Below are 25,263 nucleotides of genomic sequence, written 5' to 3' on the forward strand. Positions count from 1 at the left end.
CGAATGGTTGAATGAATCAAAGCTCCCTACCCAGTTGCATATTGCTTTAAGACTTGTGTGTTGATTTATGCTTTTATAGATACTGTGCTTGCCTTGTTTTAAAGCATCCCCTCCAAACCAAGAGAACCTCAAAAGACACCCTCGTTGTCGTCGGTCTCGCTTGTGCCCTTCAAAATATCGGTCGTCACAAGCCCCGACTCTGCACTCATTATCGATGTGTGCTTCCTTGAGATACTCTTGGTCCGTGTTGATGTGTGCTCGTGTACCCTTTTCACTCTAGGCTTGCGTCCTTGTCGCCAAAAGACAAAAACGCGCCGCATGACCCGGTGTCAAAACACTCGGACCGTGACACTATTCCACAAATGTAGATCGAACCTCCACCAATGCTAGTTGGACGGGAGGGATTAATCTCCTCTTCTATGGAGAACTTCTAACCGGTTGTTGAGAGAGAGAGGAAGAAAGATGATGAGCGTCGTTTTATTTTTCCCTAAGCCCTTAGTTATGTAATCTTATCATCTAATTAGGGCCAGACTCATTCCCCATTTATTCCATATGGCTGGTCATTCACTAAGCCCAACTTTTGGACCCGGTTTTCTTGTTTGACCTAACACGGTAACGTGTGATCTCATAGGATCTATTTAGTTGGCATTGGTTTAACCCATTTTTTTAATGAAATAAGTAGCACTAATCCAAGTATTTACATACCAATGATATATGCATCAAAGGTTACAATAAATATTCTACCTGTTTTGGAATTTAATTTCTAGAATTCTTGTGGAAATAAGCTAAAAATCCAATTGCAAGTTAGAATTACTAATTCATAATGTCATGTTGCATATGGAAATAATAGAAGAATTACCAATTGAAATTGGAGGAGTTCAATGCATTATTTCTATTTTATTGGCAATTAATCATCCATGTCATGATACGGTAATAGGAAATAATTTTCAAAGATTATACACTCCATGCACTCATAATGTTGATCAAATTATCTTCACCATTAATGGTCATTCGGTTCCTATTCATAAAATAACAAAAGCTTATACTCATCAAACTATGGAACTTACGTGCAACCAGTATAGTGATAGGGCTACTCCTACACCACAACAAGAGGTAGAACTCATTATTGATGGATAAGAAAACTAAGCAGCAAGAATAATTATGTGTAGAGTTATATTCAACAAATCCATTATGACATAGGGATAAGGATAATGCTGCTAAAATAACTTTAACAAATCCTAATAAGATTATTTGAGAAGACAAATGGTTTATACCTATCAAGATATTTGGAATATATTGAACAAACAAAAGAATTGCTGAAAAAGAAGTTAAATAGAATAGCAAAAATGCTCATAATAGTCTAGCATTCATGGTAAGAAATCATACGGAAGAAAAAAGAGATAAAGCTAGAATGGTAATAAATTATAAGCAACTAATTAAATGATAATATTGTGTTTGATGGTTATTATATATATTCCTAATAAAACTGTGTTGTTTAATAGAATACAAGGAGCCACTTGATTTTTTAATTTCTAAAATGAATTATAAGAGTGGTTACTGGAAAATTGAAATGGAAGGGGAAACCATTCCATTAATTGCATGCATTCAGTGCCCCCAGGGACATTGTGAATGGTTAGTAGTGCCTTTTGGATTAAAAAAATGCTCTACAAATTAAATATTTCAATAAGGATGGATAAAATTTTCAGAGAGCTTAATCTGTGTTGTTTGGTTTATATAGATGATATTTTAATCTTCTCAAAAGATTTAATGCAACATAAGAGTGATCTTAAAGTTGTAACTAAAAAATGTGCTAAACATGGAATAATTCAAGGAGAAGATAAATGTGTCCATGCTAAACAAGAAATTGAAGTTCTAGGATTAGAAATTGAGGCAGGAAAAATTATTTTGCAAAAAAACATGTTCTTGAAAAGATTGAAAAATTCCCAGATAACATCGAAAATAGAAAACAACTATGAAAGTTTTCTAAGATGTTTAACCTATGCTTCTAATTTCATAAAAAAAATCTTGCTTTATTGTTAAGAAAACAATTACAACAAAAACTCAAGAAAGACATAACTTGGAACTGAAAGAAAAATGATTCCAAATTTGTCCAAAATATCTATGTGTAAAAATCTTCCTGTACTAACACTTCCTATTAGTGAGGATGATTTAATTCTTGAAACAAATGCTAGCAATAAGCACTGGAGTGTTGCATTAAAAATCAAAGAAGGTGAAAGACTTTGTAGATACAACAGTGGAAGTTTTAATAAAACTAAGTTAAATTCTCCTACAATGCAAAAGTATATTGTTGCAATCATTAGAGGGATCAAGAAGTTCTTAATCTTCTTATTCCCCAAAAAGTTCTTGATAAGAACATATTGCAAAGGCATACTTGGTTTTTTTTAAAAAAATTGTCTAATATGCAAGCGCATAGGAGACTCTTATGTTGGCAATTATGTCTTAACAAATTCTCTTATACTGTTGAACATATACAAGGATCGAAGAGATCCTTAGCAGACAACTTAGCTAGAGAATTAGCCAATGTCAAAGAAACTCAAGGCATCAAAATACCTCATGCCATCAACTAGAAAAGATTGAGGCAGAGTGAAAAACTCTCATTGAAAAAACTTATCTTAATTGCTTTACTTAAATAAAACTAAATAGTAAATATATAACTTACCAAATACGTGTATTGAAAAGTGCAATAAAATGGGAAGAATTTCAAAAATAAAGGAGTCTTTAAGAATAACAACACACTCATTTCATTATTTTTTTTTTCTTTATGTTTGGTATCATGTACGGTGATTAAAAAATATGTAAAATTTGAGTATATATTTATTTTATAATTCACAAAAATCATAGGTTCTACTACTTTATTATTTTTTTATAACTTAAATGAGAGCCTAAGAAAAAGTAATTTAAAAAATAAATAAAAATTGGATGAATACAAAATTAATCGTGTACGCATATAAGTAGAAGCAAAAGAGAGAACCTAAGACACCCTTTGTTAAATACTCCATATAACATTAATCGGTTCTTTTAGTTTAAAACAATAGGCAATGGCAGTTTGGCATTAATTTCATATGGAAGCATATAAGATTCCTGTTGTCTATAACAACCGGTCTCTTTGATCAACAATTTCGTTTTTTTAGGGGTAGCATCATTCCTTCGTGGGTCCGCCCCGACCCACAACAACAATCAATTATCCACTTTGTAGATTGGAATCCTACGGATTATGTAACTTTTTAGTTCCTTTACATAAAGGTTTGTAGGCAAGGTGTGTAAGGCAGACTTGAAGATAGTTTCATAGAGTCTTTCTAAATTCTTAGAGAGCCCTCTAAAGAAAATCCTCACCGTAAGAAAAAGATTGATTTTCCATCTCTTTTAAATTAGAAAAAAACTCTAGTTCTTGTCATGTTTGTTTAAGCTTTAAGATTAGAGTGTTGTAATATATGAGTGTTGTAATCTTTTCAAATTAAATAAACGATTTTTTCACCATATACTCCTGAATTCTAACTTTATATATTCACCATATACCACCAAAAATTTTCAAATTCACCATATTACCATCAATTTCATGAAAATGTCACCACATGCCCTTAATGACTAACGTCATTAAATCCGTTAGTCATTAAGGTTAATTGTGCCACGTGGCAACCTATGATAGGTTTAATTAATTAATTAAATTATTAAACAAAAAAACCCACCACCAACCCATCCACCCTCCCTGACCCCAACCCAGCCTGCCTTCACCCTCGCTGCCGCCTAGACTCGGCCTTTCTCCCCGCCGCCAGCGCCGCCTCTCCCCCTTCCCCGTGCCGGTGCCGCACCCCTTTCCCTTTTCTCTCTGCTTTTAATTTCCTCTTCGGAAACGATTTCGATCCGATCAAAACTCTAACCTTAACCTCAAACGATTTTCAATTTCTTCAAATTTGGGCAAGAAATAGTTCAATTTGTCTTTGAGACCGATATGTTTGGGTTTCACTGGGTTTCGTGGGAGAGGGAGAGGAGTGTCGAGGTGGTTTAGGGGGAAAGGGGTCGAGAGAAGGAGGGAAATTCGTGGTGGTTTATGAGGAACGGGCGTTGACTTGGGGGAGAGGCGGCACCGGCGCGGGGGAGAGGGAGGGAGTCTGGGCACCGGCGGCGGTGTAGGGGTAGTGAGGGTGGCTAGGGCTCGGGGAATCGTGGGGTTTTTTTTAAAAAAAAAATTTGTTTAATTATTTTAATTAATTAATTTAAATAAGAACCAATTAAAGTATGCCATGTAGTACACTTAGCTTGACTGACTAATAGAGTTTACGGAAAAGGACATGTGGTGGCATTTTCATGAAACTGATGGTTATATGGTGAATTTGAAAAATTTTGGTGGTATATGGTGAATAAAGTTAAAACTCAGGGGTATATGGTGAAAAAATCGTTAAATAAAAGTTTCTTCCAAAAAGGAACGTTATGCTCTCGAACCTTATATCTCAAATGACTTATTTTTCAGTTTAAAAACTTCATCATAAAAACAATATAGATTGTTTGATTAGAGACTACAATCTAAGGTAGAAAACGAATTAGATTTGTGTTGTGCCTAATCTAAGGAAGAGAAGATTCAGGTTAACTACCTTAGTTAATCCGAAAGCTCAGAACGCCAGAGATTTCATTGTCAACTAAGCTCGGGTATTGATCAAAACTCTCTAATTGAATAATTAATCCGTTACATGGTGGGCTATTAGCCATTAATCAAGCTAAAACAAATGATCATCAATCTTATAAAGCTATATCTTTAACTAGTATTATTGTTTGTTGGTTAACTGGTGGTATTAGACTCGTGCATTGCACAATTTGAATAATTTTTTTTTATTATGCATAAAAAAAAAATTATCATTTCTGTAAAAAAAAAAAAAAAAAGTGGCAATTGTTTTTTGTTTGAAAAATGTATAGTGTAGATTAAAAAAAAAATTAATAATTGATGACATCACTAGGGATGACAATGGGTCCGGGACCTTACCCAGACCCTGTCAGACCCTACCCTTCAATACGGGTATGGGTCTTATTTTTTTAGACCCTATGGGTACGGGTAGGGTATGGGTTTAGGCGGCATCAGGTAGGGTAAGGGTTCGGGTATGATGTTTTCAGACCTAGACCCAACCCACGGACCCTTAAGACCGATACCCTACCCAGACCTGTACATAGACCTGCCTGCATAATATATTAACTTAGACAAAGTTTCAAAATCCAATAGAAAAAAATCTTAAGGATGTTGATTTTGTAGGATGTTAATGATGAAATCGAGTATGATATGAAAGACAATTATAAATAGTAGGCTATTAACTTTCTAGTTGTGCACCATTTTACAAGATTTAAATTGTAATATGCTTATGGATAATAATAATTTGTTTATCTATCATTCTAACATTTTTATTTAATTATTTTACAATATGTCAAATTAATCGGTCATGTTCTTATGTATTAGTTTATTTGTTTTTTGCGCAATACATGCAATTATGCAATAAAAATTAGACGATTAAAATTTGGAGAAAAAAATAGTGAAGGACCCATATTAGACCCTGGACCCAACCCAGACTTGCTAGACCCATAGGGTCCGGGTAAGGGTCTTGAAATTTTAGACCCTAAGGATCCGGGTAGGGTATGGGTATGAATTGAAAATTCCGGGTACGGGTCCGGGTATCACTAAACTCTACCCATTGCCATCCCTAGACATCACACATAGAAATGGAGGGAAAATTTTTAATGTGAGAATGACACGTAGGATACATTAAAGGTTGATGATGTCAGCAACGTTTTGCTTTAATAATATTTAATAAATAAGATACCAAGAGGGTTGTTATAAACACCAACGAAAAACTTAATGAAAAGACCAAAAAAAAGTGTTAGTGTCTTCTAGGAAGACATGTTAGTTAGGGATGGCAATAGGGTCTAGTAATACCCAAACCCGTACCTGTAAATTTTTTCCCATACCCATACCCTACCCGAACCCTTAGGGTCTAAAATTTTTAGACCCTTACCTGGGTCTAGTAGGGTCTGGGAAGAGTCCAGGGTCCAAACAGGGTCCGTTACCTTTTTATCCCCTAATTTTTAATCGTCTTTTTTTTAATGTACGATTGCATATATATACTTGCATATAGCACGCAAAATAAATAATAATAATAATAATAATTATTATTATTATTATTATTAATTATTATAATAATAATTATTATTATTATTATTACTATTACTATTACTATTATTATTATTAATATTATTATTATTATTATTATTATTATTTATTTATTTATTTTGACATTATAATTATAATTAATTTGACAAATTGTACAACTATGGAAAAAAAAAACTCAAAATATTTTTTTCCGTAAACACTTTACAATTCAAAGTCTCATTCTTATATAAATAAATGCACAACCACAAAATTAGTAGTCTTCTTTCTTATCATACTCAATTTCATTATCAAGATCCTACAAAATTAATAAATCGGACGAATCTAAGTACAAGTTTGAGTAGGGTCTGGGTTTGACGGGTCCGCGGGTAGGGTCTGGGTTTGAATAGATTATACCCGGACCCTTACCCTACCCGATACCACCTAGACTCATACCCTACTCGCACCCACAGGGTCTAAAAAAATTGGACCCATACCCGTATTTCAGGGTAGACTCTGACAGAGTCTGGGTAGGATCCTAGACCCATTGCCATCCCTAGTGTTAGTGATTCATATTCCCTCATATACTCACTCGTTACAGCCTCATGCAGTCATGCATGTTTTTATTATGTGTAGACATGGGTTAATGCCTAGCAATCGTAATTTGGTAGCATTTTAAAAAAGTAGGAAAAATCATACTTGTTTTCATACTCTTTCTGGATTAGTAGTTTGTAGATAACATCATATACATATAACATAAGTGCAACCTTCAGAATATAATCAAGGAAAAATTAGAAAATAACACCACAAATTTCACAAAAAATGGATTATAACACCACAAAATCTCAAACTTTTATTATAACAACACAAAAAAAATCAAAAAATTTGATTTCACCACTATCTAATGGATTCTTGGATGGAATCCGTTGGTGGGGCTCACTGTAGACACGCGATTTGTTTAAAAAAAAGATAAATAAAAATAAAAACAAAAATTAAAAAAAAAGAAAAAAAAACCCTAAACCCTAACCCAACCCAGCCCAGCCCCACCACCGGAACCACATGCCCTTGCCGCCAACAGCCCAAAGCCAGCCGCCAACAACCCAAACCCAACCGTCGAAACCCCCTAACCCCACCAAAACTGCCGACTTCAACACTTCCTCCCTTCCCCCTCTCCGAAAACCACCCTAGCCCCCGCAACCACCTTACGCACCACACCAACGATGAAGAAGACGTCAAATCGCGAATTAAACCCCGTCCACCGGTGTTAGGGAGGAGGTTTTGGGGGTATCCAGTGTTAGGGGAGGGGGGTTTCGGTCATTTTCGGTGTTAGAGGAGGGGGGTTTCGGGCGATGGAGAGGGGGGGTTTGATTTCTGCCGGTGGATTTCAATTTCTGGGCGAAGGTTAGGGTGGTTTTCGCGGCGTTTGAAGGGACTGGATGGTTTCGGGGAGGGGTAGGGGGGAAGGGATGGAGTCGCGCGGTTTTAAGGGTGGTGGTTGGGCTAGTTTTGGATGGGGCAAGCGGTGTCGACGGCTAAGGTTGTGCTGCCGGCGATAGGGGTTAGGGTGGCTGGTGGTGGGCTAGTAGCTGGTTAGGGTTTTAAGGTTTTTTTATTTTTTTTATTTTTCTTTTTATTTATTTATTTTTTTAAAACCAATACCTAATTGACACGTGTTTATAGTGGGTCTTACTAACAGGGATTTCATCCAAAAATCCGGTAGGAGGTGGTAAAATCCAATTTATGTGTTTTTTTTTGTGGTGTTGTAATAAAAGTTCGAAATTTTGTGGTGTTATAATCAAATTTCTGTAATTTTTGTGGTGTTATTTTCTAATTTTTCTTATAATCAATATACATAAAAAAAACCCCGAAAACTCATAAATCTTACTGCAGTAATATACAATAAATTATTATTATAAAGCCAACGATGTTTGTATAATACGAGGTCCTGAACTCCATAGAAAGATGAAAATACAAAAGGTATTAACAATCCATGAGAGCACCTTAATCATCACGAATATGAACTGAAAACATATTGTTCTTATCTTTACTTGGTAGATCTTCCACACAAGAAACAAGTTAGTACTACATGGTGGTGTCCCCTTGTGAATGGTATGTACGCCGTCTCAGATTTGACTCTGGTGTAGGTTGCTGCAGAAAGATCTTTGTAGGATCATTTGGATCAACATACCTGCAGAAATATAGTTCTGGTTTTGTGAACTACCTCAAGGTCCACTATTATCTTGAAGACTCGAAACATTAAAAATATACTTACGCATGTCTCATCATTTCATCCACAGGAGTTTGTGCTGCACGTAGAGGATCAATATGAGGCTCTGGGGCAGGTGCAGCGTGCTGATTGTAGCGCCTAACGGAATTGATCAAGTTAAAGAACAATGGAACAAAGGTACCACAGCCACCCTCCTTGAACAAAATCTTGAATGGGTGGGTTGAGTATAAAGCCCTGTTCTCATTTTCAGGTATAACCTGCAAATTTGAAGTTTCAGAAAACAAGGACTGTCCAAACTCTAAAGAGCATGACCAATGTGCAAATTGATAGTTTGAAAACTCACAGGTTCCACATGTCCGGAAATGTTGTTGCAATGAAATATTGGTTGGTTGAATTTCTCACTATGAACATGCAACTGCAGAAAGGCAACGTAGATCACCATAGCTTTAAACCATCAAAATACAGAAAACAAAATAACCCAAAAAACAAAAAAGTAATAGATATACTTATGTGACTTCCACTTCAGATGAAGCATTTCAGTAAAATAGTTGAATTATTCTTCAATGCCAAAATAAAGAAATAAACGCTACACTATTAGCATAAGACATTTTCTGTTGGCAAGAAAGAAACACTTGACACCATGATCCCCTACAAACAAGTCTAATCAATAGCGGATGGTAGGGAAGGACGAAAAAAGGTTTAAAATCGAAATGGCATGTAATAAAAAGTAGTTAGCTTTTTGGATCAACTAGAAAGGAAAAATACAACACAGAATCATTCACTAAGGAAAAGTTCGTATACCAGAGGCATATCAAATGCATAAAAATTCCCAACAGGCTTGCTTGCAACAAATACCATGCGCACATTTGACAAGTAGATAGTCCCCTTAGCTTTCACTTTTCCGCTCCTAGAAGCCAGTAAAACACAAGTGAGACAAACAATAGTGCATTATGGATTAAAATTAATCAACTTGAAGACGAGCTAATAATTGCAGAACTAAAAGAGACTACAATTTTAAAGCTGCAGAGCTTCTTCCTAAAGCTATAATCTTTATTTATCAATAAATTCAGCAAATCATATTTAAGTAATTAAACTCAACTTCAAAATATAATTTCATCTACATCTTAGTCTTTTCCTTTTGGGCATGTACAAAGAAAGTTTTGGTAAAAAAATGATACTCCCTCCATCTAAAAGTAATAGTCACGTTTCTAAAACTTTAAAGTTTAAGGATTTAACATGATTTTTTTACAAAAATCTTGTAACAGTGGTGTCTTCCACTAATCACTCATTCCAGACAGAGATGTCATTAATAAAGCAAAAATGATGCATTAAAAATTTGATATTATTTCTAACCAAAAGGATACATTTTATATCATAATTGATGAGATCCTCATATATCCATATAGTAACAGTGTAGCATACATGAAAGCCATAACAATCAACACCTTCACATGTCCGAAAACAAAATTTTGAAGGAAGAATTATAAGATCAAATTTAGTCATTAATCTTGTGACAATACTAGGAAACGACACATAGCAACTAATCACACAAACAACTGGTCATGAACCTGCCCACATGCAATATGGAGTGCCTCATTATTTGGCTCTACCAATTATCCGTAGGTGCTGAATGTAATACATATTTGCAGATTGCTTAGTCACTTAAACCACTATTAATTAATTGCACATTGTATTACTGCAGAGCATCTTCCAGAATTGTGGGAAAAAATGCTAGTGGAGCTAACACCTTAAGAAAATACTCCTTCTATCCCTATTTTTTTGCCCCATTTGACTTTTCACGGTTTCCAAGACACATGTTAAAATGTATATAACTTCATTTTCTATACAAGTAAAAGTTATAAAAACTTGATATTGATAAAAGATGCAATGAGACGAATCTAACAATATCCCACATGGATATATTATGTCTTCTTGATTAATGGAAATTTATGGTCAAAGTTTTTCAACTTTGACATATTTATTTGCAATGGGGCAAAAAATGGGGACATAGGGAGTAGCTTGGAAGAAAGGTTGTTGGACAATTGCATGAGGTACATTACAAAATACAACTCATGATCAAGCAACGTGATTTGGTTACTAATAGGATTCCAGCAGTCAAAGTATTAACCTAAATTCTTTGTACCAAGAGCACAAAGTCTATGAAGGAAATTTATATACAAACCTCAACACTCTACTATATAATTAGCTAACAATAAGTTCTTGTGAAGGATATCTCCTAAAAGGCTAAAACATAAATTTTGAATAATGCCACATTCTGATCTACTACTAGTAAAAAAAGATAATATTAAAAGTGAGTTCATCTAATATTGGCGGTAATTTAAGGACTTAGGAATTTATGATATTTTACACTGCTCTCGCAAATAAAACCAACCACTGCCAAGTTCAAGCTTCACTCGTATGGGCAATCCCTATTGATCATGACTAAAAGCATTTATTTCATCTCTCAAAGTCCTACCCCAAAAGAACATTCACAATTTCATACTACCTTTGTTCATATCCAACAAATGTCGGTAAAGAGAATTTCAAAATTCCAATATAAAATTCACACTACCCTTCATGAATTTTGTTCATAGCCGACAAAGGTAGGCAATTTCAAAAATCTAATTGACTAACAACTTAAATAATTTACTTCGTAGGGATGGAGGGAGGTTACTACAAGTTCAGAATCGTCCCCAAAATCATAGTCGAAAAGCTTAAGTAATTTCGACTAACACTTCATCTTATCCCTTTTGCTTAACTATCACCTATCATCTCTCATATACTATTGCCTTCATTATTTTACAAAAACTCTCTCACTCACCCATTATCTCCCATAAACTTGCTTTTATCAAACTAACAGGGGTTTGCTACATAACCAATTGAAGAAAAAGTTAAGTTAAATGTTGTTTCTGGTATTTTCAATCTACTTGTTTTATTAACTCAATTCTCTTATTGTCCTCTATAATCCAAATTTGATGTTTCACCCAATAATTTTTTTATTTTTTTATTTTTTAAATAGCAATTTATAAGTACGAATTTTCTTTAAACAATATCAAATCTGCAATTAAAAAACCAACCAAAAACCCAAGTCAATACCAAACCCAAAAAAACAAAAAAATTCGCATAGCTTAGAAGAAATTAAGCGAAATTTGGAAAAAAAAAAAAAAAAAGAAAAAAAAAAAAAGAAAAAAAGGAAAAAAAAAAGCTCAATTCGATACCAGAAACACAACTACTTGTAACAATTAACCAATTCCTAATCTAAAAATACACAAATCAACCGGTCAATTAAACAAATTAACCTCAAATTCAAATTCATCAGAATACCAAAAAAAAAACCAACATTATTAAACACAAATTAAAGGAGGAGAAATTCTAACCCAGGGATTTTATCGATCTCAAATTCAACACCATCTCTAGCCAAGACGAACAATTCGGCATAAAAAGGAACAGGCATACCATTTGGAAACAATTGAGGGTTTTGAGCCATGTTTAATTTCTCTTGAAATTTTTGGATGACTATAAAATTCTCTCTTGTTTTGAGATTATGATATAAAATCAACAACACCCTCGGTATTTCCGTGTTAGAGGTATTCCACCAGCTTTTAGACAGATCAATTTACCTCCTTTTGATTTACTCCTAGTTTTGTTTGTGAGATGTATTTATATACTTGCGTCTATGTGTGCGCGTCATCGAATGTACTAGTACTAGTAGGTGTCAAACCAAAACTAATCCGACCAACTCGACCCAATCTAATCCGATATTCAGATTTTGTATATGAATACAATCAGGTTATCTTCATGCGATGCGGTTAGAATTAATCTTTCTTGTAATTTATGTTTTGTTGCATTATATGGTATATAAAGATTATAATTAGATATAAAAATAATTTACATTTAAGGATATATATGAAACACATTATTTATAATTAATAATTGAAATAGTCAAAAGAAAATTATTTAAGGAATGCATATTAATGAAATCTGAAGAAAAAAATTACATAGTATATAATTAGCACCAATGCTTCAAAAAGTATACTTAGTACCAATGTCATCAAAATTGTTATTTTAGCTTCCAGCAATTAACAGTTTGTATAGTAGTTTGTAGAAGCATCTATTTGATTTTTTTTTGTCAAAATTCATAAATAGTTTTCAAATTAAAAAAAATAGAGTAGTTCAGCTTTAAAAAAAAATAATAAAATAAATAAATAAAGATGATGTCATTAAAGCAATTAGGCGGGAAATTTTTTCATGAGAAAACGACGTGTGTACAAATTTAGAGAAAGATAATGTCAGCATGTTTTGTTTTAGTATTAGTTAATAGATGTCATCAAAATTATTATTTTAGCTTCCATCAATTAACAGTTTGTATAGTAGTTTGTAGAAGCATCTATTTGATTTTTTAGTCAAAATTCATAAATAGTTTTCAATTAATAAAACTAGAGTAGTTCAACTTTAAAAAAAAAAATGATGATGTCATTAAAGCATTTAGGCGGGAATTTTTTTTTATAAGAAAGCGACATGTGTACAAATTTAGAGAAAGATGATGTCAGCATGTTTTGTTTTAGTATTAGTTAATAGATAATTTAGCACGACTCAACTTTAAAATAGACCCGATCTCATCGAACTCTACCCTACATGAATTGACATCACTAGGTACGTACTGTCCTCATGAAAATAAAGTTTATCTCCTTCGACACAATCAGGTGGCATAATTGAAAGATTAATAAAACAAAATTCACTAAAGATGAGATCCGTCGCTTATAGTGTAATAATTACAAAAATGTCATATTGATTAAACATGTTTGTTGTTTTAATTATAATTTCATTTTTGTTTATTGATAATATAGGTTAAACCTGTGCAATAGAAGCACTATTGTTTAATAATTATGATGACAACAAAATTGTAAGTACATCATAAAAAATAAGAACTCGACACACCAATTATTAGAAAGTGTGAAATATATTAAAAAAAATAACCACATATAATAGTTATAATGAATATTTTATTATTCTAGAAAATTTAATTTAGATTTTATGTTAAGCAAATGTCATTATTTAGATACAATAATCTTTTGTTATAGTAAGAATGTTTTTTTTAAACAAATACTTTTGGAGGAATTTGTTTTAATATAGCGCCACCAAATGTCTCTTTAGCTTCCCCTTTATTAATGTGTAATGTGTAATAGATAGATAATAACCCTCTGCCTCAACCCTTAATTTTAATTTATTTTCTTTTTAATAAAGGTATTGTACACATATAATTTCAAATTTGAATCTAGCATGACTCAAACCTTTACTAGAAGAGTAGAAGGAATTATTTCTCCAAGCATAATCAGTCTGATATCCAAAATAGTACTGGCATGAGTTTTTTTTTAAGGTTAAGCATTGGGTAATAAGGGTGTTGAAAACTAACCCGACTCGACTAGACTTGAATTAACCCAAAAATGATTTGATCCAGAATTTGATATGCATTGCCATAAAATTTAGTATGACTCAATCCGTATTTAATCAGCACTGCCATAAAGATTTAGTATGACTCAAACCTAAACTATAACTAACCCGACTAGACTCGATCAAACTCGACCGAATGCCCAGAATTGACACCTCTATATGTTATCATATTGTACATTCATATCTGGATCTAGCTATTAGTATGGCTAACCCGTAACTTGGCTAGCTAATCAATAGTTAATAGCTGGACTCAAGACCAGCCAACTCTGGCTTGTCCCTCGCTGAGAAATAGTATTTACTATAACAAAAATGAGCATTTTCTAATTGAACATATTTTACAATAATTATGCATTTCTCAATAATTAAATGTTCATTTTCATGCACTATGATGTTCATTCTTCTAAAATAAATGTTCATTTTCTTTTTTAATTAATACAAATTTTTGTATTTGTTCAGTTGTATAAAATGTTCGTTTTTATAGTATAGGATGTTCAATTAACATTAGCATTAACAATGTTAGACATTAGCATTTTGTTCATTATTATAAAACAGATTGTTGATTTATTTAATTGGTTTTAAATCATATAGTTCAGCAAATTGCAAGATATCCATTTTAGAGAATTGAACAAATCTAGGTATTTCATTTGAAGCTTAAAAAAATGTTGATGAATAAGCAACAACATTTATATGTTCATTTTTATTTACAACTGAAATGTTCAGTTATATAATATTAGATGTACAATTTTTTTTATTTTTTTTTTCCAATTTCATAGTCTCTTTATCTTACTCTTATATTATAAATATTTATTTTATATAATGCAATATCCAATTAATAAATGTTCATTATTTTCTGGTAAAGGTTCATTTTTTTCTAATAAATGTTCATTTTTGTTGCGCGGGATCAGCCAGCTACGGCTGGTCGCGAGGCCAGCTAAAAGTTTGCGCTAGCCAATAGTAATTGGATATTGAAAACATAAGCCCAACTTGATCTCAAGCCCAATCCGAGGAGTTCAAGTTAATAGAATCATAACATGTATCCTGCGAGTATGCTTTTGCAGATAAAAAAAAAAACGCGGGAGTTGAAATCATACTTCGTATATAATGCGTTCTTCTGACGCCGAAGAACTAAAATTCTGGGCATATTATATTATTTTCCTGCTCCATTTTCAAGCTAAGTTCTAACTATATATATATATGGATTCTTTTATTTTTACTCTTTTTAATTGCTTCAATTTTGATTCCTTTCCAAATTCCAAATATCAAATTTGTTGCGTTCATCGTAATTTGTTGAAGATTCTAGCGATCCAGATTTCAACCATAATTGATGGCTGGAGGTAATTTACGATGTCTTTTAATTGTAAAAACGAACTATTACTTTTTGAAATTTTCACAAGTTTCTGTTCATTATTGCACAATTTCATTCGTCTAGGATTTGAATTAATGATATTTAGGGATTTTCTGTATAGTTATTTTACTTATTTGCAATTTTTTGATGGTAATTGTTGGATTTCTTCGTCTAGGGTTTGAATTGATGATAGAGAATTAGAGTTTTCTTTCTTTCTTTTTTTTTTTTTTAAAAAATTTCATATATTTTTTTTTTTTTATAATAATTTTCGTGAGGTTGTATTAAGAACTTGAGAATTTCTGAAAAGAGAAAACACAAGGAAATTCATCGAATTTCTAGTAAAAATAGTGGAAAATGGCTTGATTTGATAGAATAACTTGAAATTTTGCCAAGTTATCCAAAAAAAATAATTAAAAAAAAATTAAAATGCTTAATTGAAGTTTTTCCTGATTTCTCATTGACTGTAGTAATAATTTGGGATACTTCAGAGTACCTGCATGATTTGGTCTCTGTATACCTATTGAATATAAAAATGTACGTAGTGTAATCATGCATGCTTAACATACTTAAAGTGTTGTTGTGGATATGGTACTTTGAATGGCTTTCGATATCATGTGAGCTTTTTTATTCTCCATTTTACAGTGTTCGGGCAAGTTTCGGCCTCCTTGGAGACGTCACGTGAGTTTGGAAACGTTAGCAATTCGAGTAATTTGTTTGCTTCCAAAGGTTTTGGTGGTAATGCCATCAATGCATTTGGTGCTGCATCGTCTCCTTTTCAGATATCAAGTGTGTTTGGGAGTGGTAGCAATTTGAGTAATCCATTTGCTTCTAATGCAATGGGGACTACAAATTTCCCAAATATATCTACCCAAGGGTCAGGTTTTGGCTGTAATGCCACCAATGCATTTGGAGCTGCATCGTATTCCTTTGGGACGTCGAGTGTGTTTGGTAGTGGTGGCAATTCAAGTGATTTGCTTGCTTCTAATGCAATGGGGACTACAAATTTTCCTAATATATCTACCCAAGGGTCAGCTTTTGGGGGTAGTACAACCAATGTATTTGGGGAAGCATCTTCTTCCTTGAGGACGTCAAGTTTGTTTGGAAATGGTAGCAATTTGAGTAATGTGTTCGCTCCAAATACAACAGGGACTACAAGATTACCGACCCAAGGGTCAATTTTTGGGGGTAGTACAACCAATGTATTAGGATCAACATCGTCTTCTTTGGGAATGTCAAGTTTGTTTGGAAAGGGTAGCAATTCGAGTTATATGTTTGCTTCTAATACAACAGGAAGTACTACTTCCCCAAGTTTCATTAATCAGGGATCATTTATTGGTGGAAGTTCAACAGGTTTATTTGGAGTGTCGTCGGCTTCTTCCCCATCCTTGAGTAAGTGATAAATGATTCATGTCAGGTTTTTCACAATGTATTTTTAGGATCATTTTGTTTTCTTCTTAATATTCCCTTGATAATTTATATGATTATGTCCATAGTTTGGCAGTTCTTGAATTTTTTTTATCTTCATTAGGGAAAAAATGAATAGTGATTTATGCTTTGAATCAAGTGGAAGTCAAATCCACAGCTCTCTGGTCAGTTTGCGCTGATTTCTCTGTTTGCTTGTATGTGCCAGCATTTGGACAACGACAACCAGCTGCTTTCTTTGGATCATCATCAACACTTGGGACCACAAGCGTTGGAAATTATGGTCCATTTGGTTCTACTACTTCAAGAGGAGCATTTGGAGGTCTATCATCATCATGTTTGGTTTCTGTATTATCCTTAATTGAAGCATTTATTGTTTGGCTTTTATTTATTTTCGTGCTTACTTGTTAAATCTAATTAACATGATTTTGTTTCCATGGGGAGTTTATTTTACATATTACTCTGTAGTAGTTAGTGTGCTTTTTGTATTGTTCATGTTTGAGAACTTAGGAATCTTCTCTCTCCAGAGAATTAAAATCTACAGTATCTTACTTAGTCTTCTAAGTTACATTAACTGCCGATGCATATCATTTATTGCATTCTCATCTGTCATTTGCTAAACAAACAGTTTTCTGGTATTATAACTGTGTGTCCTTTTATTTATTTATATTTTTATACATTATTTATTTCAAGTCTTCAGTGTTTGCACAAGGTCCCTGTTCTTTATTTTTTGCCTTGTCATTATTTGGGAATAAGAGAATTCCTGGGCATAATTCAGTTGCTTTTAAATATTTAATACAATAGAGAGTGAAACCATCCCAAGTTCCTCAATACAGAAGTCACTTTTTGGTGGAACTTCAACTGGATAATTTGGAGCATCATCATCTTCATTTCTGACTTCTCCTGCCACCAATGTATCGGCTCTACTTTCATTTGTTTTCTTCTCTTCTTTCTTTTTTCGTTGGGGAGGTGGTGTGTCATGTACTCATGTGTCAAGCCTCTAGATTGGCTGACATCATAGCTTCTTGAATGGGATAGATTTTAAGATAGGTGAAGGTAAATATGGAAGAGACTGATACTTATTTAGTAATTAGTACTAGTTATTGAATCAATGCTCTTTGTCATGGGTTATGCTGTAACTAGTGTAATAGCCTAATCTAAAGAAGAATCTGGGAAGGGGAATTAAATTGAAGCTAACTAATATTTTTATGATTTGATTGCTTTGACTTTGAATATTGGTACTTTCTTAAGTCATGATTATTTGATGGTCATATGTTCCATTTGGCACATATAGCCACAGTATCTCTTATACCAGTTTTGGTTACTCTTCCCTCAAGGAGGGGGATGTAGGATTGGTCCTCACTATTTGTCCAAAACTACATAAACTTGTAACATTATGCTGGTACTTAATCTTGCATATTTTCTGCATCCTTTGTGTGGTGATTGGTGAATATCTACCTTTTCTTTTCAACATTGACACTGTACATTTGCGAATATAATAAAAAATGGTAAGTCTTCTCCTACCCAGGAGAAGATGCAGGTTCAAATCCTGCTATTCGCCCAATATCAGTCAAAGAAGTTGTAGTAGTTTCTGGTGGTACTTATGCCTTGCTTAATTTCTGCGTCTTTTATGTGGCAAATATCTGCATTTCCTTTTCACTATTGATACTGTACATTTTCATGCTGCTGCTTCTTGTTTTATGTTGATTAATTAGTGATGGTGCATATAGTTTCACTGCCTAACTGTGTTTTTTTCATTACTACATCCACATTATGTTGTAGTTTCCTCTCGATACTGATCAGATTCCTAAGCATCTTAATTCTTGAGGGCACGCTTTTATGGGCAATGAAACAGTAGAAATTATTTGTATGCCGAGTGATTGTCAATGACGTGATAAGAATAATCATGAAGGCATAGGAGTATGCCACAGCCTTTATTAACTCATGGTGGGTGAAAAACATCGACCTTTAATCCCGTATTTGACAATTCATCTTTTCACAATGAGTAATAGACAGGAAGTCTATTGCTTTAAATAGATTACCCTCTTATATCTTAATTTTTCCTATTCAGCACTTAGCCCTTATTCAATTAGTACTTTCTTTCTGGTGAGCTTGTGGATCATTCAAATTGATGACAGGGTCTGAAATCAGTATTCACCTGTTGAGGAGATTCATTCCTTTGGCTTCCTAAACTTTGGAAATCATCCTATTACATAGAGTTTGCTTTCACGATATGAACTTCAACTATTTGATCAATACTTTGGACTTTTGGAGCTTCATGTGTTTTATATTTTCTCTTGCTCTCTGTGACCCACTGAGTTGTTCTACTACCCTACCCCCTAATAGATTATCTTTTGAGGGGGTTTCCATTTCCTTAGCTTCCACGTCAAACATCTTACTGATAATGTAAACAATGTCATTTTCGAAATATTTCATTTTATGATTTAGGGATTGACGATACACCAGCGGGAGCTCCTGGACCACCTGCAATAGTTGGATTTACCAGTAATAATAGTAGCAATGCAGCTGCTTTTATGCCATTGAGAAATGCACTAGCTTCACATGTCACAGGGTCAAATTTTGGGCAAACTTCAAATGCACTTGGAATAATGCCTGCCAACCCATTTTCAACTTCCAGTTCTGTGACTTCCCCATCATTACTAGTAGGTGAAATAGTGAATTTTATGATTATTTAATTATCTGCTTTTATTTCACATTATGAATACACTATCCTTAAATTGTTGGAATACCTGCACCTTTTTTTGGTTCTTTAGGCTCCATTTAAGTTCAGTTACGTGAATAAACAATATCAGTTATGGCTATCACTTGGAATTACTAATTTGAAGATCTGAATAATTTCTGGAATAAAATGTTTGACTTGTGACAGTTGTGAGGGTTTTTGTTAATTGTCTTTTGACCATCTTAACATTCTTCTATTCTAATCAATGTCCAGTGTGACTGAGACTATGGATTTTGGATTTTGAGATAGAAACTTGTGGTTGGTTTGTTGATCCTACAGAGACTTGTGATACAGAGTAATTAGAGTTTGTATGTTCGTCAGACCAGTAATGGGCATAATTAGTTACAATAAATCGTGGAATCCTGATTAATTGTTGATATGCTAAAAATCTGCCGTGATTATTTTAAAATAGTATACACCTATGGATTAAGTTTATATATCATCCAACACTTTTGTACTAGGGGTGTGAGGCAATAATTTCTCTCATGCTTGAACTAAGTATGCTGGAAACTTTGGAGGTAATGTCTGATTACTAACGGATTGTAGTGATAACAAATCTACTTTGCCTAATTGAATTTGTTCTGCAATCATCAAATTCTAAACAAGCAGGAAGGGCTTCCCCAAAAGTTGTACTAATTCTTAATGTATCTGCCACCCAAAAGTAAAAAGGAAAAGTGGATACTATGTATAAGAAATGAAGTAAAATCTCTACTTCTAAATGTTTTTCTTTACCTACTATATTGTTGGGTAGCAATTATGTGTTTTCATAGTTTATCATTTCTTGGTCCTGTTGCCTTAGGGACTTTATTTTGAGTATTCCCCACCCGGTTCACTGGAGCTTTGAACTCTGTTGAGGGTAGTAATAATCAAATTCAAACAAAATCACAACCTGTCCAAATGCAGTTTTTTTTTTTTTTTTTTTTTTTTTTTTTTTTTTTTTTTTTTTTTTTGTATACATTCTTCTAATACTGCTGATTTCCTGCCACAGCTTTGTTCTGGTAAATTTTATTAACTTTTTCTCTGTGATGTAAATTTACTGCAATCTTTTTTGTGGCCAATATACAGGATGCAGAATTAAATCATATGAGCAAACTATTATAAAGGATGATTCAAAAAATTGCAGACTAATCTCAATATCAGGCATGCCTTGTTACGCTGGTAAAAGCCATGAAGAATTGAGATGGGAGAACTATGGCCTAAAATCTGGAGGTATGCATGCTTAATGTGTTACAAGTTTTTCAACCTTATGTTCTCTTCTTTATACCCTCATCACATGCTGTTGTAGTCTGTAGAAGTCTATTGATAATATTGCTATCAAATAATTTTGATTTTTTTTTTTTTTTTTTTTTTTTTTTCAGTCCAGCAGAATTCAGTCAGTGACCAGGCACAGGGGATTAACAAACAGCACTTGAGCATCCCTCTTCCTTCAGTTACAAGTTCCTTGGGAATCCTTACTCCATCTTGTAGTGCTCCAGCGTTCTCAACAAATATGAATACTCCTACTTTTCAAATCCCATCACCAAATATATCTGCATTTCACACCAGAACACCCATTTTTACTGGATCTGGATGCGACCAAGTCACTGCCGGTGATCCAAATAATCAGCCACTACAGAATCCTCAGTTATCAACTCAAGCTTTAAGACTTTGGCCTGATTACTTACTAAGAACAACACCTAAACATCTGTCAATCCACTCACCATCTACTGGAAATGGATGTGACCAAGTAGCAAGTAGTTCTGCTATTAGCTCGATAAAACCATGGCCAAACAATGGAAATTCAGTGATAGATACAATTGTAAGTAATGCGCAGTATTTTTCTGAACTTCCTATCACTTCTTTCTGTGTGTTGCTCATCAAGCACTTTTCATCTGATCTGGTTGAAATTGCAATACATGATTTCTTTGTTTGGATTATGTTATAGTTTTATGCTCATTCCTGTCTCTTAGATATTTTAATTCTTTTTTTTGGGTAATATTTTCTTGTATAATTTGTTCTACTTCTGTAACCTCCTTTTTTCTTCCCTCATCAGCAAGCATCATCTCCCTGGACAACACCTCTTGTCTCAGCAGGTATCTTGAAAAAGTTCATATGATCATTACGAAAATATACTAATGATTTCTGTGTGCAACATCTATCATATATTAGTAACTGCTATTTTTTGTATAACATTTTAACTTTCTTTGCTATTTTCTGGTTACCATTAGGGAATAATGGAGGTTTTTCACTCGATGTTGGCTCGCCTCAGCCCAATCCTCCTCAACAGTAAGCTGATGTTTTTATCTTCATTTTTGTTTTTGTAAAAATTTATCATACTTTTATTTCATGCTTTTTGCTGTATAGATTATAAGAAAAAACAATTAGTTGACTAGCCACAAAATATTGAGGCAATCATCTTATTTCTTTATAGGTTCACAGCAACAAGCAAGGTCACGGAAAGCATTATAGCTGTGAAAGATCCTTTTGGATCTGAAACTAAAACATTCCAGCCAGTGATAGATCACTCTGTCCGTTCTTCATTTATTCAACATGGAATCTCTAGCATGCCCGTGAGTATATCCACACGCTTTCCATGCTACATTGAAAATAAACTTATTTATCTAGGATGATTTTCTTTTAAAAATCTCACGAGCTTTGTTATTGTGCCAAATAGGTGTCTAGTAAACCTGCAAAAATCAGAGTTCCATCTTATTTTACATCAAGGCACCATTCACTTAAGCCGTTGACTGTGAGTGTCAGGAAATATCATCCTAGCAGTGATGGTACAAAGGTGAGGAGGGAATTATTTGTGTTGAAATTCTGTGAATTTGTTGTATCTGTACCTTTTCTTTTCCCTTACTTTGTTGAAGTCTTTGTTTCTTCTAATTGTCCAATATAGGTGCCCTTCTTTGATCGGGCTGCGGAAGGTCTAAATATAAGCAAGGGATATAATTATATAATTCCAAGGGAGAATCCTAGGTCAGTGATTGCTGCATCCACCGAGCCAACCTTTGACAGTGCTTCCAAAAAAGAGGCATCTTCACTGAATCATGCAGCTACTGTGGAGTATGAGGATGGTATGTCATTAATTTTGTGTGTTTTAAGTCAAGCTTGATAAATTGGTCTGACTGTTTTAGGAGCTTTCCTTAATTTTATTAATATCTTGTCCTAAAATCCTTTAAAGAATTATATGCCAGGTTGTGATTTGCAGATTATGTGTGCATATATATGTTTTATAGGTTTTGATGCATCATACATTTCCACTATACAGGCAACGAAGGTATAAAATGGATTAAAGATAAATCAGACACTACCTATGATAAGAAAGCTTATTACAAAGGTGAGGAAATTTTGAGTAGAATATAGACACAGAAGATTATTCAAGAAGCACATAGTTTTGTTAAATTAAGTGAAGTTCCTGATTTTGTTCTGCTGGGAATTATTTCTATGATTTTAGGGGCCGTTTGGTTGGGGGTATTCATCAAAGGGAATGGGAATCAATTGTCCTGATTCCCTTTATTGTTGTTTGTTTGGCATTTTTTCCCATTCCCTTTACCCTCTCCATTACCCAAAATCCTTCCAACTTCATTCTCCACCCCCCCTAGATTTTTCCATTCCCTTTCCTTAGCCACCACAACACCACCACATCCAAACCAGCCATCACCATCCTACCCTACCCCCACCACCCAGCCACCATCGCTGCATCTCCCCCGTCCCTCGCCGGAGCTCCCCGTCCCTCGCCGGAGATCCCCTCCCCCGAAAAACTCCCCCACTCCTGCAAAAACCCTGCTCTCCGTGAACTCCACCACCTAATCCCGCTCTCCTTGAACTCCACCACTGCCTCCAAGACGTCGCCGTCGCTTCCTTGTCCAAGCCAACACTCGTGAGCTCGCCGCTGCTCTCACGTGCACCATGGGTGTCGTCATCCCAACCAAAACCCCGACCACCATGAAATTTCAAAACCCCGGCCACTCTCAAACCCCAAAACAACCACCAAAACCCCGAAACCACCAACAACCCAAAACCCCTCTTCTTTGTGAGCTCGCTGCTAGGTTGGGTGGCCGGATTTCAAAAGTTGGGTGGTTGGGTTGCTGGGGTAAGGGGGAAGGTTGGATTACTAAAATAAATTTGTGTAGTGGTGGTGGTGTTGTGGTGGTAATGTGGTGGATCTGATTCCCTTTGATTTTTAAAACAAACAACACACTAAATTTGAGGGATTTTCATTTCATTCTATTTCATTCCCTTTGTTCATTCCATTCCGTTTACCCCATGCAAACCAAACGGCCCCTTAATATTTTGGAGGACTCTTGGACAAGGCTTCCAAAAACTTGATTGGCTTGTGTCTTTATTTTTATGTTTTGGATTTAGAAAACTCGTGCATGAGATGGTGCCAATTCTAATTTTCTAGGGGAGTGACATTACTTGTGGAGGAGGTGAGTTTGTTAATTTATCACAATAAAAAAGTATGAGATGGTCTAAGCTAAGACTTGATTTTATTTTCTAGTCTTAATGCTTCAGATTTTATCACAATAAAAAGTATGTATCACAATAAAAAGTATGTATCCAGATCATATCACATTCTGGCCACCATGTACGTCTCTTGATGCTTCAGTATATGATTGCATTGCCAATTATTTTTTTAATATTTATATTGTGCAAGAGGTTAAGCATCTGGGTGTAACTACTTGAATGAAATTTGTGTCCTTATTCTATAGTATCATTTATACCAATTTTATGATTTCTATCGTTTTGCTGTCCCTATAATTGTCACTTGCCTATACCCGTGAATTATTTTACGTAGTGATCCTAATTTCATCTCTTCTAATGTTTCAGGTACAGGCAATGCTAAAAAAGCCCAAATCAGCAGTTCTGCACCCATCTCTTGTAAAGATGATTTTGCTAAAACCAATGACAATGCAAAAGAGTTGGAGCTCTTGCTTCCAAAGCTACAACGCTCAGACTACTACACAGAGCCCAAAATTGAGAAGTTAGCATCAATCGAAAGCTCTAATCCAGGATTTTGCTCCCATGTAAAGGACTTTGTACTGGGCAGAGATGGTTTTGGTTGGGTGAAGTTTTACGGGGAGACAAATGTACGTGGACTCAATCTTGACTCCTTAGTTCACTTCAATTATCGAGAGGTGATAGTGTATGATGATGAGAGTGAGAAACCTCCAGTTGGACAAGGCCTTAACAAGGCAGCTGAAGTTACTCTTCTGAATGTTAAATGTGTTGACAAGATTGGAAAACAGCATAATAGTGGGAAAATGGTTGAGAAATACATTGAGAAGTTGAAGCAGGCAGCTGAAAAACAAGGTGCCGAGTTTGTCTCCTATGATCCAGTGAAAGGGGAGTGGAGGTTTAGTGTGAAGCATTTTTAGTGAGTAGAGTTTTTGTAATGTCAGAAGAAAACAATAGTTGAAGGTACGAATAAAACCCCCATGTTTTTTCTTAGTTAAGGATGTCGAGTTCCTTAATTGTTTGTTCATAGGTTTAAGTATGATGATTTGATGAGAAGAATATTTTTTAATGTAAAGAATTTCAGTATCTAGTGATAAATTTGTGAATGCATTTCATTAGATGTTTTGAGTGCAATTTATTAACTGCCTAAATTTTCATTCTGCAGTGCCTTTTACTTTGTGTAATCTGTCTTTTCTATGTCCCTCACTCCTTTCTAACTTAGCTCCTGTAAAAAAAAATGTTTATAAGAAAAGAAAATAGGAAATAAATACTAAATAGCAGTAAACTAGTAGAGTCTAGAATTTAGATCTTCCCATGGCATAAGATGCAGCATTGCTTTAAAATTCGTTGGCGTGTCGAAGCAACCATATTTGATAGAAGCAATATAAAAATATTGTTTTCTCGAGTCTTGTTTGATTCATCTTAATATATACTTTCACATATTCACAATGACAACTTTTACTGATATTTACCAATATAATATTAAAGATACT

General features: G+C 34.2%; 2 protein-coding genes across 3 annotated transcripts; one reads left to right on the forward strand and one right to left on the reverse strand.

The window, feature by feature from the left end:
- Positions 1-8,015: 8,015 nt before the first annotated feature.
- On the reverse strand, positions 8,016-12,027 carry LOC110739302 (UPF0664 stress-induced protein C29B12.11c-like). The gene is made up of 5 exons (XM_021919767.1): positions 11,750-12,027; positions 9,174-9,279; positions 8,716-8,787; positions 8,418-8,629; positions 8,016-8,333 (listed from the first exon to the last, which is right to left on the reverse strand). The coding sequence occupies exons 1-5, from the start codon at positions 11,857-11,859 to the stop codon at positions 8,228-8,230; spliced, it is 606 nt and encodes a 201-aa protein (XP_021775459.1). The 5' UTR covers positions 11,860-12,027; the 3' UTR covers positions 8,016-8,227.
- A 2,849-nt stretch (positions 12,028-14,876) lies between these two features.
- On the forward strand, positions 14,877-24,890 carry LOC110739303 (nuclear pore complex protein NUP98A-like). 2 transcript variants are annotated; one of them, XM_021919768.1, is made up of 12 exons: positions 14,877-15,157; positions 15,811-16,557; positions 16,799-16,912; positions 20,396-20,539; positions 20,689-21,128; positions 21,363-21,402; positions 21,538-21,595; positions 21,741-21,879; positions 21,984-22,100; positions 22,209-22,386; positions 22,581-22,649; positions 24,143-24,890. In XM_021919768.1, the coding sequence occupies exons 1-12, from the start codon at positions 15,148-15,150 to the stop codon at positions 24,688-24,690; spliced, it is 2,604 nt and encodes an 867-aa protein (XP_021775460.1). In that variant the 5' UTR covers positions 14,877-15,147; the 3' UTR covers positions 24,691-24,890. The 2 variants fall into 2 exon arrangements, with proteins under 2 accessions (XP_021775460.1, XP_021775461.1); XM_021919769.1 differs by lacking the exon at positions 22,581-22,649 and having other exon boundaries at positions 14,878-15,157.
- The last annotated feature ends 373 nt before the right edge of the window (positions 24,891-25,263 follow it).

This window comes from Chenopodium quinoa, unplaced genomic scaffold (assembly GCF_001683475.1).
Source record: "Chenopodium quinoa cultivar QQ74 unplaced genomic scaffold, ASM168347v1, whole genome shotgun sequence".
Taxonomy (NCBI): domain Eukaryota; kingdom Viridiplantae; phylum Streptophyta; class Magnoliopsida; order Caryophyllales; family Amaranthaceae; genus Chenopodium; species Chenopodium quinoa.

What these genes read in the sequence shown, in the direction of transcription:
- LOC110739302 (XM_021919767.1), bottom strand. Translation starts at nt 11,859, where the DNA reads ATGGCTCAAAACCCTCAATTGTTTCCAAATGGTATGCCTGTTCCTTTT. An exon ending in GAGATCGATAAAATCCCTGG is followed by an intron (nt 9,280 to 11,749) that starts GTTAGAATTTCT and finishes ACTGGCTTCTAG; the next exon opens with GAGCGGAAAAGTGAAAGCTA. An exon ending in ATGCATTTGATATGCCTCTG is followed by an intron (nt 8,788 to 9,173) that starts GTATACGAACTT and finishes GCCTTTCTGCAG; the next exon opens with TTGCATGTTCATAGTGAGAA.
- LOC110739303 (XM_021919768.1), top strand. An exon ending in ATGGAATCTCTAGCATGCCC is followed by an intron (nt 21,880 to 21,983) that starts GTGAGTATATCC and finishes TGTGCCAAATAG; the next exon opens with GTGTCTAGTAAACCTGCAAA. An exon ending in CTAGCAGTGATGGTACAAAG is followed by an intron (nt 22,101 to 22,208) that starts GTGAGGAGGGAA and finishes TGTCCAATATAG; the next exon opens with GTGCCCTTCTTTGATCGGGC.